The sequence below is a fragment of the Trifolium pratense genome, linkage group LG4 (genome assembly GCF_020283565.1).
Source record: "Trifolium pratense cultivar HEN17-A07 linkage group LG4, ARS_RC_1.1, whole genome shotgun sequence".
Classification (NCBI taxonomy): Eukaryota; Viridiplantae; Streptophyta; class Magnoliopsida; order Fabales; family Fabaceae; genus Trifolium; species Trifolium pratense.
This window is the reverse complement of record NC_060062.1, coordinates 3,774,002-3,789,014: the sequence shown is the minus strand read 5'-3', so window position 1 is coordinate 3,789,014 and position 15,013 is coordinate 3,774,002. Positions and strand designations below refer to the sequence as shown.

General features: G+C 31.6%; 3 protein-coding genes across 3 annotated transcripts; 1 reads left to right on the top strand and 2 right to left on the bottom strand.

The window, feature by feature from the left end:
- The first annotated feature begins 58 nt into the window (after positions 1–58).
- Positions 59–3,617, top strand: LOC123921183 (TBC1 domain family member 2A). Its single transcript, XM_045973613.1, has 7 exons — positions 59–1,374; positions 1,821–1,937; positions 2,359–2,537; positions 2,628–2,721; positions 2,809–2,886; positions 2,989–3,090; positions 3,210–3,617. Exons 1-7 carry the CDS (start codon positions 892–894, stop codon positions 3,342–3,344), a joined length of 1,188 nt encoding a protein of 395 aa, XP_045829569.1. The 5' UTR covers positions 59–891; the 3' UTR covers positions 3,345–3,617.
- A 5,955-nt stretch (positions 3,618–9,572) lies between these two features.
- On the bottom strand, positions 9,573–11,355 carry LOC123921182 (translation initiation factor IF-2-like). Its single transcript, XM_045973610.1, has 2 exons — positions 11,215–11,355; positions 9,573–10,523 (listed from the first exon to the last, which is right to left on the bottom strand). Exons 1-2 carry the CDS (start codon positions 11,227–11,229, stop codon positions 9,927–9,929), a joined length of 612 nt encoding a protein of 203 aa, XP_045829566.1. The 5' UTR covers positions 11,230–11,355; the 3' UTR covers positions 9,573–9,926.
- Positions 11,356–14,363: 3,008 nt separating this feature from the next.
- LOC123920860 lies at positions 14,364–14,786 on the bottom strand. The gene has a single exon (XM_045973187.1). The coding sequence runs from the start codon at positions 14,784–14,786 to the stop codon at positions 14,364–14,366; it is 423 nt and encodes a 140-aa protein (XP_045829143.1).
- Between the last annotated feature and the right edge of the window lie 227 nt (positions 14,787–15,013).

The following is a 15,013-nucleotide window of genomic DNA, read 5'->3' as shown; positions in this document are numbered from 1 at the left end:
CTAATCAACTAGTCCATAAAACATCATGAACACAACGTTCTAATTAAAAAAAAAATTCAAAATAAAGCGAGAGAGTAAAATATTACTACAAACCAAATACTAAAATAAAATAAAATAAAAACAAAAATAAAAACACCACAGATTAGAAGAGAAACACCACAACACAACACAACACAACACAACGTTTGTATTGTAAGATTTGTGTTTGTGGCAACAATCAAGCAGCTCAGAAATCACAACCACCTATTTCTTCGCTCTGTTTTTACACTCTTTCTTTTCTATTTCTTTCCCTTTTCTTTTCCCTAAATTCTAGGGTTTTGTTCTTCCCCTTCTTTTTCTCCCTCAATTCCATTCTTTCTTCTCTTTTCTTAATTAACAAACTAATTAACCGTTTCAACACATTCACATTCATCTATAAAAGATCTGTTTTTTCTCAGTTTTTTTCCCTTTCTTTTGATTTTCCCCCTTTTGATTTTTCTGTTATAATTCATCTAAATTTTTGATTTTTTTCGTTAGACAAGCTCAGTCTAGAACAGATTTAAGCTCAAATTTATCAAAATTTCATTCTTTTTGATGATTATGAAAAAGGGGTTTTTCATGTGGGTTATCAAAATATGATTTTTTTTTTTTTTTTATTTATCTATTTTGCTGTTGAATTTTGAATCTCACCCTTTATTTGATCAAATCTTGTTATACCCTTTTTGTTATTGATAAAAAAATCTGATTTTTTCACCTAATCTCAATTACCCAGGTCCTCAAAATGGACCATTTCATTGTTTTAGATTAGTGAGATTATTTCTCATTTGACAAGGTCCTAGCTGTTTTTTCAATTCAAATTTGTCTCAATACATTAACCCCTTTGTGGCCTTATCTTTCTTAAGGTGAAGAAAAATGTATGGAACCAAAAGCAAAATTGACCTTGCCTTTGAATACCAATCTCAAATACCAGTTTTGAGGCCTAGTATTCATTCTAGAAGAGCAAATCTGACTGTAAAATTCCAAGACCTTTATGGATTTACGGTCGAAGGGAATGTGGATGATGTGAATGTGTTGAATGATGTAAGGGAAAAGGTGAGACAACAGGGTAGAGTTTGGTGGGCATTGGAGGCTAGCAAAGGTGCTAATTGGTATCTTCATACCACTATAGGACAAGGAAGTGCCCTTACATCTTCGTTGAAATTTTCGGCATTGGCAAATGCTATTACTTTGAAGAAGTTAATAAAGAAAGGGATACCACCTGTTCTTAGGCCTAAGGTTTGGTTTTCATTGTCCGGTGCTGCGAAGAAAAAGTCCACGGTTCCTGATAGTTATTATGATGATTTGACAAAAGCTGTGGAAGGGAAGGTTACTCCTGCTACTCGACAGATCGATCATGTGAGTTATTCGCCTTTTTTGTTTATGATCATCACACAATTGAGGTTTTTGACTTTGATCATAGTTTGTGTGAATCATCATCCTTATGGCTTGTTTGGTTCCATTTTATTCCACATGTATTTTATAGATTCGTGTTGTTGATCATTTTCAATTGAAATCCATCGGAGAATTTTATTGTCTATAGACTCTAGTTGCTGCAGAATTTTTATGATCCTTATGGGTTTGACTTTCGTTTTTTTGTTATCCCCTAATGAGCAAAACTTATTATTATATATGAATAACAATGAAAGTTTAGAAAGATTCATAAGAGGTGAAGCATTTAGCAGAGTGTTTGATGTGATCTTTAAATGGTCATTTGTTATCGATATCTGTTTGAGAATAATTTGAACTTATTTAGATGTTTAAATGCTCGTTGTTTTATAATTTTTTTAATAACCATTTGGCAGGACCTACCTCGAACATTCCCTGGTCACCCGTGGCTGGACACTCCTGAGGGTCATGCTGCTCTTAGGCGTGTTCTTGTTGCTTATTCTTTCCGTGATTCTGATGTTGGTTATTGTCAGGTATGTGCGGCTCTGATCTCCTTCCTTTTGTGATGTTTTTTCCCCTTGCCAAGTACATCGAAGATAATGTCAGATAAATTTGAATTTGAATCTACGCAATGTCTCATGTTAACTATCTGCAGAGAAAATATATTTTATTTGCCTTCGTCTTTCATTCAATTGATGATTCTGCTATTCGTTTTCTTCTGGGATTAAATGTTAATACGTTTTCATTCGTAAAACCTATTGTACTCCTTACATTTGCTTGTCGCAATTGCTTCGGCCATTGGTTGAAATTTTCAACTTATGTAAAATATAGTAAAACACAATTCCTTTTGTTAAAGTTGACAATAATATGTGATTAACTTTGATTAAAAATGAATAAATGCAAGCCGGAGAATGTATTTTGTTAGTTACTGACTCTACAATATTTTGGCTCCAGGGTTTAAATTATGTTGCAGCACTGTTGTTGCTGGTCATGAAAACCGAAGAAGATGCATTTTGGATGCTTGCTGTCTTGTTGGAAAATGTCCTGGTTAACGACTGTTACACAAATAACTTATCAGGATGCCATGTTGAACAACGAGTGTTTAAAGATTTACTTGCTAAAAAGTGCCCAAGGTATTTTAACGTCATGTGTTATGTTTAACTGCGTCTGCGTGTAATGTTTATTTCTTAGTAAATTCTGAAAATTGTCAAATGGAAATGCAGGATTGCTACTCATTTGGAAGTTTTGGAATTTGATGTTTCCCTTGTTACTACCGAGTGGTTCCTTTGCCTGTTTTCAAAGAGCTTGCCTTCCGAGGTTAGTTAGAAGAATAACACTGCAATAAAATTAATACATTGAAATCTTAAGTTGTTGCTCCGTATTAATACTTTTTTCTTGAATCAGACAACGCTACGAGTATGGGATGTTATTTTCTATGAGGGAGCTAAGGTTATCTTTAATGTCGCCTTGGCAATTTTTAAGGTACCACTAATGTTGTTTATGTTGTTCTTTGGCGTTTTTTGATAAATACGCAGTATGCTTCAGAGGAAGTAATATTTCAACAATTTTCACTTACTATTGCAGATGAAGGAAGATCAGTTACTTCTAACTCATCATGTCGGGGAAGTTATCAATGTCCTGCAGATGACCACTCATCACCTATTCGATCCAGATGATTTACTAACCGTAAGACAATTTTCAATAGTTCATATGAATCATATCTTTATCTAATTGTTTTTCTTTCAATATTTTTTATATACTAAACTTCATGATTTCCTTTGTTATCACCCTTTTCGTGTTTTCAGGTGGCATTTGATCAGATAGGTTCGATGACAACAAATACAATATCGAAACAAAGGAAGAAACAGGAACCTGAAGTCATGAAGGAACTTGATCAAAGGATAAGAAAGCTAAATTCCCTTAAAGTGGATAACAAATAATAGCCCTTTGATTTATATTTCTTTTATTTTTTTGTTTCTTTTGAGACATTGAAATGTCTAGTTTACTTTGAAATGTTTCGGAACCACCGTCTTCCTAAGTACGATATACTTTGATGACGAACCGAACGTTGAATTTATGGTATCCTTTATATCCTCCTCCTTAGGGCATGATATGAGCCCTGGTGTTTTTCAGGATGTTTGTAGGTGATATATATAAGTGTAAATTTGAATATGGAAACAAACATTATTAACTATTATTAATTAATTAATTAATGTTATAATGTGCATTATCATCAAATTTTAGATGAAGTGATCTATCAAAAAAAAAAAAAAAAAGATGAAGTGGTATTTTACTTTCTTAAGCATGCTCTAATGCCTTCCTTAATATCCCAAGGCAATTGGGCCTGTTTGATTACATTCTCTTGTTAAAATAATTTTGTTTGTTTAGATGATATGATGTTGGACGATGCTTCCTTTTATTTATAATTATAATAATAATAATAATAATAAACATTGTTGCTTGGAGAGAGATTACACGTCCTCTTTTTATTAAATATTTGGTGTATTTGATTCGCAATATAAATTAATTATTTAATGAACTTAAAGAGTCAATTTTTTTTACGCAAGAAAACTTATATCATTTCATTCATAACAATAGTAGCAATTCAATAAGTTCAATAAGAGAATACATTAAAAGTACCGTGAGAGGCATGAGATAAAGTTGCGAGTGCATGTTGACAGTGGTATATTAACACTATGTAGTGATATTTTTACATTTACACTCTAACGCAATGACTCCAATGAGCAATTTAGGATTTGAATTAGATCATGAGTTCATAATATCAGTGATAATTCATTTTAGGACATGAATATTTTATCTCCGAGAAAATCAAGCAATTTTTTATAAATTCAAATAGGCACTGACACTATGTGATGAACGGGAGTTTTCTCGAGATACTTCATACACACTACTCAATTCATCAATGTTCAATTTGGATTAGTTTTATGTAACTACCAATTAGTTGACAAAAAAAAAATGTAACTACCATTTAGTTTTTATATAGACCAGAACAGTAATAACAAGAGGTAACAATACCAATAAGCCCGTGCTTGCCAAGCACGAGTATACGCATTTTTTGAATAATTTAAATATTTTGTTGGCTTAAATGTAGTTTTAATTCTCTAATTTTATAAAATGTGCAATTTTGGTACTCTATTTTTTGGCATAATTTTGTCCATCTATTTTAAAAATTTAGACATTTGATCATATCTGTATTTAACCTTAAATTTTGATGACCTGAATCATTTTTTTTTTTTTTGCGTACAACCTCACTCATTTTTAAAATGACATAACACGTGATTATTTCTTTTGGGTTATTTCTATTTTAAAAACAATATTTTGTAATGACCGTGGATCTGTGATCTTGTGTTCTGAATAAGAGGTTTGAAGAATTATTCATCCAACAGAAATGTACACTAGCAACTTTATTAAAGAGAAATGAAAATCTAAATAATGTCTATTTTTTTTTAAACCGGATATCATCTGCACGCAACTGCAGAGACTAATCCCTCGAGCGTTGTGGGATCCAAATGAATGGCAAACTAATCCATGCAAAGACTGCTATTGTTAGTTGGTTTATTAAGTTATCTACTACTAACTTGATTTTTTGTATTTAACTATCTATATAAAGTCAATTAGAATTAATTCTGATAGATAGATTAAGAACAATATTCAATTAGAACTAAGGTCACTCAGAATTAAAATTTACTCAGTAGCATAGCATGATTGTATTAATTAAGGTCACTCAGTAGCATAGCATGATCAAGGAAAATGTATATATCACCACGTAGTAGCAACAGAATTAAAATCAGCAAACATTTTACGAATTATACCCTTATCAACCGTTCTTAAGAAATCACGTACGAAAGTCTTTCCGAACAAAGGTGTGCAATTTTTTAAACTCCACAAGCAAACGAGCACACTGATCCCTCAAGGTCCTCTCTCTCAGTTACATTACATTTTGTGTAGCTAGTGATATCTCTTATTGAGAAAGCCTTTTCTCAATATCCTTTATCAGATAGATCAATTACACCATATATATTTCCTTGCAGCTTCTAATAAATCCTGACTATAATTCAAAAGATCATCGTCTCTCACGATATCGTACAAGTAATCTATAAATTTTTGACAAGGTACAATTGCCATATAATTTATTGTTACTATTACCATCTCAGACATGACAACTGTACTTGTCAAAAATATATAATAGCTCTTTGATTTATAATATTTATTTTATTTTTTGTTTCTTTTGGGACATTGAAATGTCTAATTTACTTTGAAATGTTGTTTCGGAACCACCGTCTTCCTAAGTACTTGTGGATTATTCAGGATTAGTGGGAGTATGTTTATATTCTAAATTTAATGTGTCGAATTTATTTTATTTAATCAACAGTGATATATGATTGTTGTGCAAAATCAAGAAATCGCTAACAAAAATTTAGTGACGAAAGATCTTGGGCACATCTTTTTTGTATTAGACATTTTGATACTTAGAATTCTCAATGTATCATTCGGTTAGCACAAAAGAGTTATATCAATAAAGTTGAGAGTAAATTCGACATAAGGTTAATAAACTAAGATATTGCCTTAATCATAAAGGGAGACTATTTAGTCTCAATTATTGATCAAAAGAAAATCTGGAAATTTAGAAAATAAAGTATTTTCCCATATGCTTTAGCATTGAGAAACGTATGTACGATCTTACTTATACGCATATGGAAATAGTGTATATAATAAGATCATTTGGCAGGTACTTGAGCAATTCAAAATTTGAATTGTTAAAATGATGCAACCATAAAGATTGTTATAGAGAACAATAATTTGTGCTCACATATCGGAGATCTAACAGTTTGAAGATCATCAGGATGTTCGACTCCGATCCCTTTGGATGTCTATATATAATGGACAATTTAACTCAAGAAATGACTGAAAGTATTTATGTCACTTGGTTGCATAAAATAAAAGGTTTTGAAAGACAACTCAAGTTATATTGTGACATACATCAGTCGGATAATGTTTCAACAACTATTTTATAAAGTTTGTTGACTTATTAGGTGTTGTTGAATAATAGAACATATAGAGTTAAAGTTTATGCTAACTTTGTTTTTGATATTGATACGGATTTTGTTAAGGTTTTCTGCAGAAATAAAGTTTGAGGTTATTATTGTTATTAGGGGTGTACGTGGGCCGGATTGGGTTGGGTTTGGCCAAAACCAAAACCCAAACCACATATGGTACTCCGGGTTGGGTTTAGTAAAATAACAACCCGTTATAACATTGGGCCGGGTTGGGTAAATCCACTAATTTCCGGGTTGGATTGGGTTGGGTTGTGGGTTACCCAAATTATTTTTCTATTTTTTTTATTAAATATCTAAATATTGAATCGTCATATTTTCTCATAAAAAATAACTCAATCAATGTATCTTCTTGAAAAATAGGGTAACTTTTTTTCACTATAAAAAATAATCACCCATTTTTGTGTGTAAATCTACTAATTTACGGGCTGGATAGCGTGTTATCCAAATGATTTTTTTGCTTTTTTTAATATCAAATGACTAAACCATGAATCACTATATTTGTTTATGAAAATTATTCAAATTTTTTAAATTTTTAAAAAATAATGCGAAAAGTTATCATATTTGTTTATAAAAATTATTCAATCATTTTTATTTTCGTAAAAAATAGTATAACTCATTTTCAATATAAAAAATATTTAATAATCAAATGAAAAAATCTTTAGTATTTTCATAAAAAAAATTTCAAGAAACATAGCACTAGTGGGTTAGTTGGTTTTTTGGGTTGGGTCCGATTTTACCCGAAACCCAATTTTTTTAATGGGTTTTTCATTTTTGAAATCTATATCCACCCACTTGCCCGACCCAACCCACTTTTTTGGGTTGGGTTGGGTGGGTTTGACCGGGTCGACCGGATTTGCCCAACCCATGTACACCCCTAATTGTTATAACCCGGTAGAGGTGGGAACAGGCCAGGCCGGCCTACATGGCCTTAAGGCCTAGCCTACATAGGCTCAGGCCAGGCCAGCCTATTTCTTTAAATAGAGCAGGCCAATGCTTTTTTATAAGCCTATTTAGCTAAAAAGGCCAGGCCGCAGGCCATTAAAAAAGCCTTTGAGGCCTACTAGGCCGGCCTATTTAAGTTAACATGAATAATATTTTTATTACGATTATTATTTATATATTAAAATTTATACTTTGATTAAATTATAAATCTATTAACCTTTTAAGTAATTTAAGTTTATTAATCTACATTAGTTTTTAACATATATAAATGTATTATTATAAACTAGAATTGAAATATGATGACATATATAGTCAAATTCTCTAAAATATCAAATGAAACATTATTTTATTAGTTCATAAGTATATTTCAAAATAAATATAATTATTTATTTAAATATGTTCATATGAAATAAACTTTTAAACAGGCTAACAGGCCACATCAGACTTTCAAAAGGTCAGGCTCAGGCCTAGAATTTAAGCCTATGATAGGCCACAGGCCAGGCTCAGACCTTCGATTTTTTGACAGGCCAGGCTCAGGCTTGGCAAAGCCTAGCTCGGCCTAGCCTATTCCCACCTCTAAACCCGGTTCTGTATCTTTGGTGCAAATATTGAATTTGCAAACTTCAGTTTGATCTCACTAAAGTTTTCGGTTGGACCAATCGTAAATAGGTATGATTTAGAGATCACATTGCATGAAATTTCCATGTCACTCATCCATATCGATCTATGTTGTCAAGTACATTGATGTGGTGGTCGTCGGGGTTCCGTCACGTTATAAATTAGTGACGACAACCGCGGTGGTCCCATTATTGATGTATGAGATGGACCAGATTGTAAAGTTGAAATCTAAAGGTAAATAGCATTCGGATGCGCACCTAAGGAACAATGATATAATTATAGCGATATGTAGCCCAAGTGGGAGATTGTTGGAATATTTTATAAAATTCCAATAATATTATGTGGGCAAATATCTTTATATATAATTATATTAGCTATTTATCAATTAGGAGCCTTAATTGATTAAGTGATCAAATAAAGTAAAAGACTAATTAAATTTCTATTTAGAATTAATTAATTAATTAATTAATTAGATATGGACTCAATATGAGTGGATGTCAGGATGATCCATTTCGGAATAATGGGAACCATAATTGGTCATCACACTATATATGGGCTATGGTCCCCGACATATCGGACAACAAGCAAAAGAACCTCTTCACCCCATCTAAAGAGAACTCAAGACATTAGGAGTACCGATTGAGAAGGAACCACACTAGCCAACAAGTACGTGTTGCTCGTCTAACCTTTCGTGTTTCAGGATTATTGCTAAAGACTTTCTCAATGGATCCAGGTATTCCTGATATCTTTAATCAATTGACATGTCGTAGATTCAGCTTATGTGCATGCTCCTTTTGTTCCATCTAACTTCTGCACTATTTGTATAAGAGCATGACTTGTATGTAATTAATTGGTAAATTAATTATTAAACCTATCATATGATTGGCATTTTTGTTTAATTGTAATTGTAATACAGTAATATTAGTATAATGGCATTGGAATTCATCACGAAGGTCCTAGCTAGCTTCTACGTTGTGTACAAGTACAATCAGGTTTTCCAATCGACATCTCCGATTAGTTACGAATATACAATAATAAGGTTTTTCAAATAAAACTAATATCGTAGACAAATCGTTTAAGCTCTAAATTTAAAATGAAAGCTCGACCAAAGTTTTTTTTTAAAAAATTACTTTAGTATAAAGTGTCTCGTCGTAATACTTTTGTTAGAAATCATGGAATCGAAGGGATAAAGATCATAGATGTCGGCAAGATATAGTGCATAAGAGTATTCATGAGGAAGATACTCATAGAAATTCATATTGAATGAATATAGATTGATAAAAGACTGAATAAAATGTACAATGGAGTAGCTTATTTACAGGACTATTTAGAGTAACTAACTCCCTAACTAACTTTCTAGCTAACCTCCTAACCAACTTGATAACCTATCAACTAACTCTAGTTGATTAACTAACTATCTTTATTCTTAACAACTTTTTTATCTTAACTGAGTTTATGTAAATGCGGTGACTAAATTTTAAGAAACACACAATAGAACTAATATTGCAGACAAATCATTACTCAAAGATATATACTAATAATAATAATCTAAATATTTATTATTTGAACAAACAAACAAACAAAGCCATAATGCAAATCACACATAGAAAAACACATTACTGAAAAAAGTTGCATAGGGTAAATTCAAGTGTGTCTGTGTGTGTGTGTAATCACATCACCCATGTCTTCTACCCATGCATTTAGCTACAAGCAAGTAAGTACTATAGCTATTTTATTACACCACTACCATGTAACAAGAAAAAGACATTCAACAACAAGACATATTCAACTTATTAACTTAAACTTTAAGTAATTAAAGTAATTAACCCCTTAATTCTCTAATTAAACATAGTTTCATAAAAACTTCATTTTTTTTTTCTTTCCTTATCCACTCTTCTCAATTGGAGCCTCTTCTTCAGTCTTCTTCTTCTTCTTCTTCTCAGTGATCACTTCCTCTTCTTTCTTTTCATCTGATGCTTCTTCTTTCTCAACTTTTTCTTCATTTTTCTCTTCTGAGGTTTCTTTTTTCTCAACATTCTCTTCACTTTTCTCTTCTTTGGCTTCTTCTACGTTAACAATATTGTCTATAGTTTCAGACTCAGCAATCACATTCTCATCCTTAACAACAACATTTTCTGTCACGCCATTTTCTTTTGTTTCCTGAACAACCTCAGCAACAGAATCAGCATTTTCTTCTTTTGTTTCCTCAACAGGTTCTTCTGTCTTGGTCTCTTCTTCTTCCTTCTTTGGTTCCTCTTCTGTGTCTTTCACAGTCTCAACAACTTCTTCTTCTACAACCTCTTTAGTCTCAGCTTCAACCAAAGGTTTGGTTTCTTCAACTGAAGATTCTTCTTCTTTGGCTTCTGATGCAAGTGGTGGAATTGGACTGTTAGTGTCAACAATTTCTTCAGTGGTTTTCTCATCAGATTTCAATGATAACTTGGTCGTGTCTTCGGAGAGTGCAGTTGTTGCTGATACAACCTACATATATAATCATATTCCAACATGAAAAATACATATATATTTAGATCAAAATACAAATTGTTTATTAGACTCGATCGGCCGTGAAAAACCAAGTGATTGAGCTCAAGTTGTTAGTTAAGAATAAATCATTCTGAAGGATCCGAATTTAAGTCCTGACTAAAAAATTCTTGATCAGACTTTACTTAATTAGCTCTTGTTTCAAACTATGTTACAATGAACAAGATTCAAAATTTGTGTTTCTTTCAATACTCTTAACTAATATGACACATAGAGAATGTACATGATTTATGTGGCTTCTCTAATAATGTGACAACAAATTAATTAAAATTTGCATATTAAGAGCTTCAAAATTTTGTCATAATAATATATTTTTGAGTAAATAGGAAGGCATGTCAATTTTATTAGAGCCATATGTTGCACTTTAAAAAATTCATCAAGGTTTTGATGCTTCTACCGGCTACAATGCGACACGATTTGAACTAAATGTGCTGCATTTGACTGCGATTCTATGTAATATGAATCACAACGTGATTGCGACCGTGATTTAAAAATGTTGTGTTGTGTGGGATGCTTTAAAAAATTAACACAAATTGTTAAATCAATGGCTTAAAATTAATTAAAATGAAAACAAATAAAAGAAAATTATGCTAAAAAACCAAGTACTTAGAAATTAAAGTTAATTAATTACCTTAGCAGTGGCCATAATTGGAATACTAAGAATATATATATATGCTTAAAGAGAAAAGGAGTTAATTAGAGTGGTATATATAGGAAACTATATATGGTTTAATCTTGATGAAAAAGAATAGCATTGAGAATGGTTTATATAGAGGTTTGAGGCCACAAGTTGATGAAAGAAAAGGAGGTGGGTGGGGGCAGATCAAGAATCTTGGGATGTGACATTCCATTCCATTCACTGAATGAATGTTAAGCAAGGATGTTTGGCAATAATGGTAGCAAAAGCTTAGAGATTAGGTTACAATGTTATTTAATAATGCTTAGTATTTTGGATCATCTATTGGGAGAATGAATAATGGAGCATGATTTTTCATCGATGCCATAATTTTATTTTGGTTCTATGCCTATGTGCTTTGTGCAGTCCTTTGTAGGGGGAAATTACCAAATTAATAAGTATTTTAATTCATGATTGAATTGCGGTAAAAGAATTAAAAAATCATTAATTTGCGTAAAATTTGTTTACACATGCAATCTAATTACATCACTTAATAAGAGTTTTTTTTATAACAATCTTAATTCATTTCATTCATCAACATAATTTTAATATCGGATGATATATATGTAATCAAATTCTTAACGACTAGCAAATGACAATACCGCTCGCCATATTGTTGGCTTGTCTCATAATAAAACTTATCCTAAAGTTTGATAAAACAAATAATGAAGCTTTACATACATATAATAGAGTGTCAAATTCAGTACGAAAATTAAGTTTACCGATGATGCCATCAACTATTAACTTGCAATATAGTTCTAAGTTCCTTAACCAAAAAATAGCGGCTTTTAGTTCTAGGAATGCACATTTGGAGGGTTGGCTATAGAAGTTTGAAAGTAAAAATAGGAAGCGTAGCATATGAATTTTAATGAAAATATGTTTTGGATAAATATAACAAAATCATATCGTAACAAAACAATCTATCAAATGCACAACTTTTTTTTTTGGTTACACTATCAATAGAAAATGGAAACAATAGAAAATGGAGAGGATCCCAACTCCAAATGCATAACTATTAGTAAAAAATTAAAACAAATAGTTCTTCTAGATTGATTAATAGTTTGTTTTGTCTTTGGGCAGTGATAAATATTATTAAAATTCACACACATTGTGAGATCTCAAGCTCAAATTCGAATAAAGATGTTTAACATAACAATATCGATATTATTAATTGATTTAATGGACCAATTGATTAACAATTTACTATATACTAAATGTCTAAAATTGAAACATTGGCTAAAATCACTAGGACTTATGGACCAATATATGATTTTAAGTTTTCCATAAAAAATTAAATATGAACATTGGTCATTTAAAAAATTATAGGTTAAAGGCCTCATAGTCGAACTCTGGGTTACAGACCTCCTTCCTCGAAAACCAGAGAATTATTACAAAAAAAAATTTACCATGCTATATTCATTTATGCATTTAAACAAAACTTGTATACATCGTCACTATATAACTATGGAAATCAGTGGTGAAGCTTCATCAGTTTTTATGAAGGATCCAAAGAGTTAAGTGAAATAATGCAAATAATGCTGTTTGGTAATGCATTGGTTTGGCATTTTATTAAAAAGTAGACTAGTAAAGTATCAAAGTTTTAGTGGTGATTGACGCTAAACTTGATAGGGAGGACCACAGTCCGATCCTCGCAACTGCGATCAGGAGGGAACTAGAACACTTGATGTCAAAACTGACTCCCGAACCAAATTAAACTGGTGGTGAAATAAAAAAAATATTAAATGAAAGTATTATATATGGTATCTTCTCTTTAGCATAAGTGTTAATTTTGCAAAGAAAATGTCATAAAAATATAAAAGTGATGGTACTAGGATTGATCTAAGGTCTTGAGATTTGTAACAACTTGGTTAACCACTCAACCTTAGATATCACTTATTTCGTCAAAGGTAAAACTAGTGAGAAGTTTATGAAAGCTAATAATTTAATTAAAATTAGTAATGTATTTTTCATTGGAGAGAGTTATGTTTCTTTTTTTAAAACTCGACATCCGTTTCAAGAATCGATTAATTAGAAGAGACTAATCCTATCAATCCATTTGAAGTAAGAGAAAAATCTTGTATGTACTACAACCCTGCACAATAATACTTGACATTTTAGATTGAAGATCTATATTGCACGAGCTTTAATCTAGTCTGAAACAATTATAATATTTATCAATATTCATATATTATGCTAGATATTCTTTATTTATATATAATTATGCTAGATATTCTCTCATTATAAAACTAATGTAGGTTTAATTTTTACCGCTGGTGTCAAATCTTAGTACTAGCACTGATTTATTTGTTTTTTTTTTATATCAATATTTAAAGGAGGGTATATGAGCCATATGATAAGTAGTAGCATAAGCCAACTCAATAAAACAAATATCGTCCGTTCTAAACTATATGGGCTGTGGTCGGCTAGTGGGTCAATGGACCTACTATGATGGCCCTACAGAGAGTTTGCACATAAGCCGTACCTATATCCAATAGGAGTATGACACGTGGAAACCACCTCACCGACTTTGTAGTCGTTTTGTAGCTGGCTCATAATCTTTCTTTATATTTTGATTTACATTTGATGTGATGTGATGTGATGTGATGAGTGAAACTTTATATAATCACAAATTCAAAATGGGTGAATCATGCCCACATTGACATGGGGTGTGTGTTCCCTATTCTCTACGAGTAAATATGTGTTAAATAGTTGCAAAGGATAAAGCCCAATAAGCTTTAACTTGAGGGGAATTTTTAGAATAAGATGTTTTTTAATTTATATTATTAAGTAGTTTTTTCGTTTTTTGTTTGACAAATTCCTGATGTTTCATGTTGATACATCGTGTGTTTGAGGAGAAATGTTAGATAATAATATAACTTTTATTATTGGATTTTTAACTAGATTAGTCCATTATGTCTTATTATATATTCTCTTTATAATTTTTTTTTTGACACACACAAACTTAACTTATTTCATTAATCAACTAGTACTCAATACAAGGAAGAATCGAAAAAAAAAAAAAAACACAGCGATTGGTTCATGAATTAGCCGCTCTAGCTAACTTATGAGCAACCAAATTTACTCGATGCTTTACAAACTTGATCTCAAAAGGTGTACTTTAAAATCAACAAACTCTTAATACTAGCAATGAGTAAACTAAAGTTTGAAACACCAACATGATTGGCCTGTATTGCTGCAACCACACTTTGTGAATCACTCTCAAACGTGACATGCTCCAAGTTCATATTGCAAACTACTTTCATAGCCTCTAAGATAGCCAATGCCTCTGCTTCCAGTATTGAATATTTTCCATTTAACCAATAAGATCCTGCATGTATGAACTGTCCCACATCATCTCGAATGCACCACCCTCCGCTTGTAATGCTTCCATCGTTGTGAAAACCGGCATCGACATTACATTTTAGCCAACCTTGTCTCGGCGGTAGCCATCGATGCAACTGTTGTTCCTGTTCATTAAGTTGTGTAGTGTTAGTGGTTCTTTGAGCATCACACCATTCATTCCACATAAGAGAGGCTTGAATACCCGATTCTCTTTATAATCCTTATTTTGTCAAATAATGCTAATGTGATATTATTGGAACCCTAGTTGCTTAACAGTCACGTAAAATTAGCAAATTTTTAGTTTGAATTTTGTACATTGTTTGTGATCCCTGATAAATGAATGGATTTTAGTCAGTTCTCTAGTTTCTATTAAAAACAGTATTTGGTTTTAACTCATCTAAAAACTTTATTT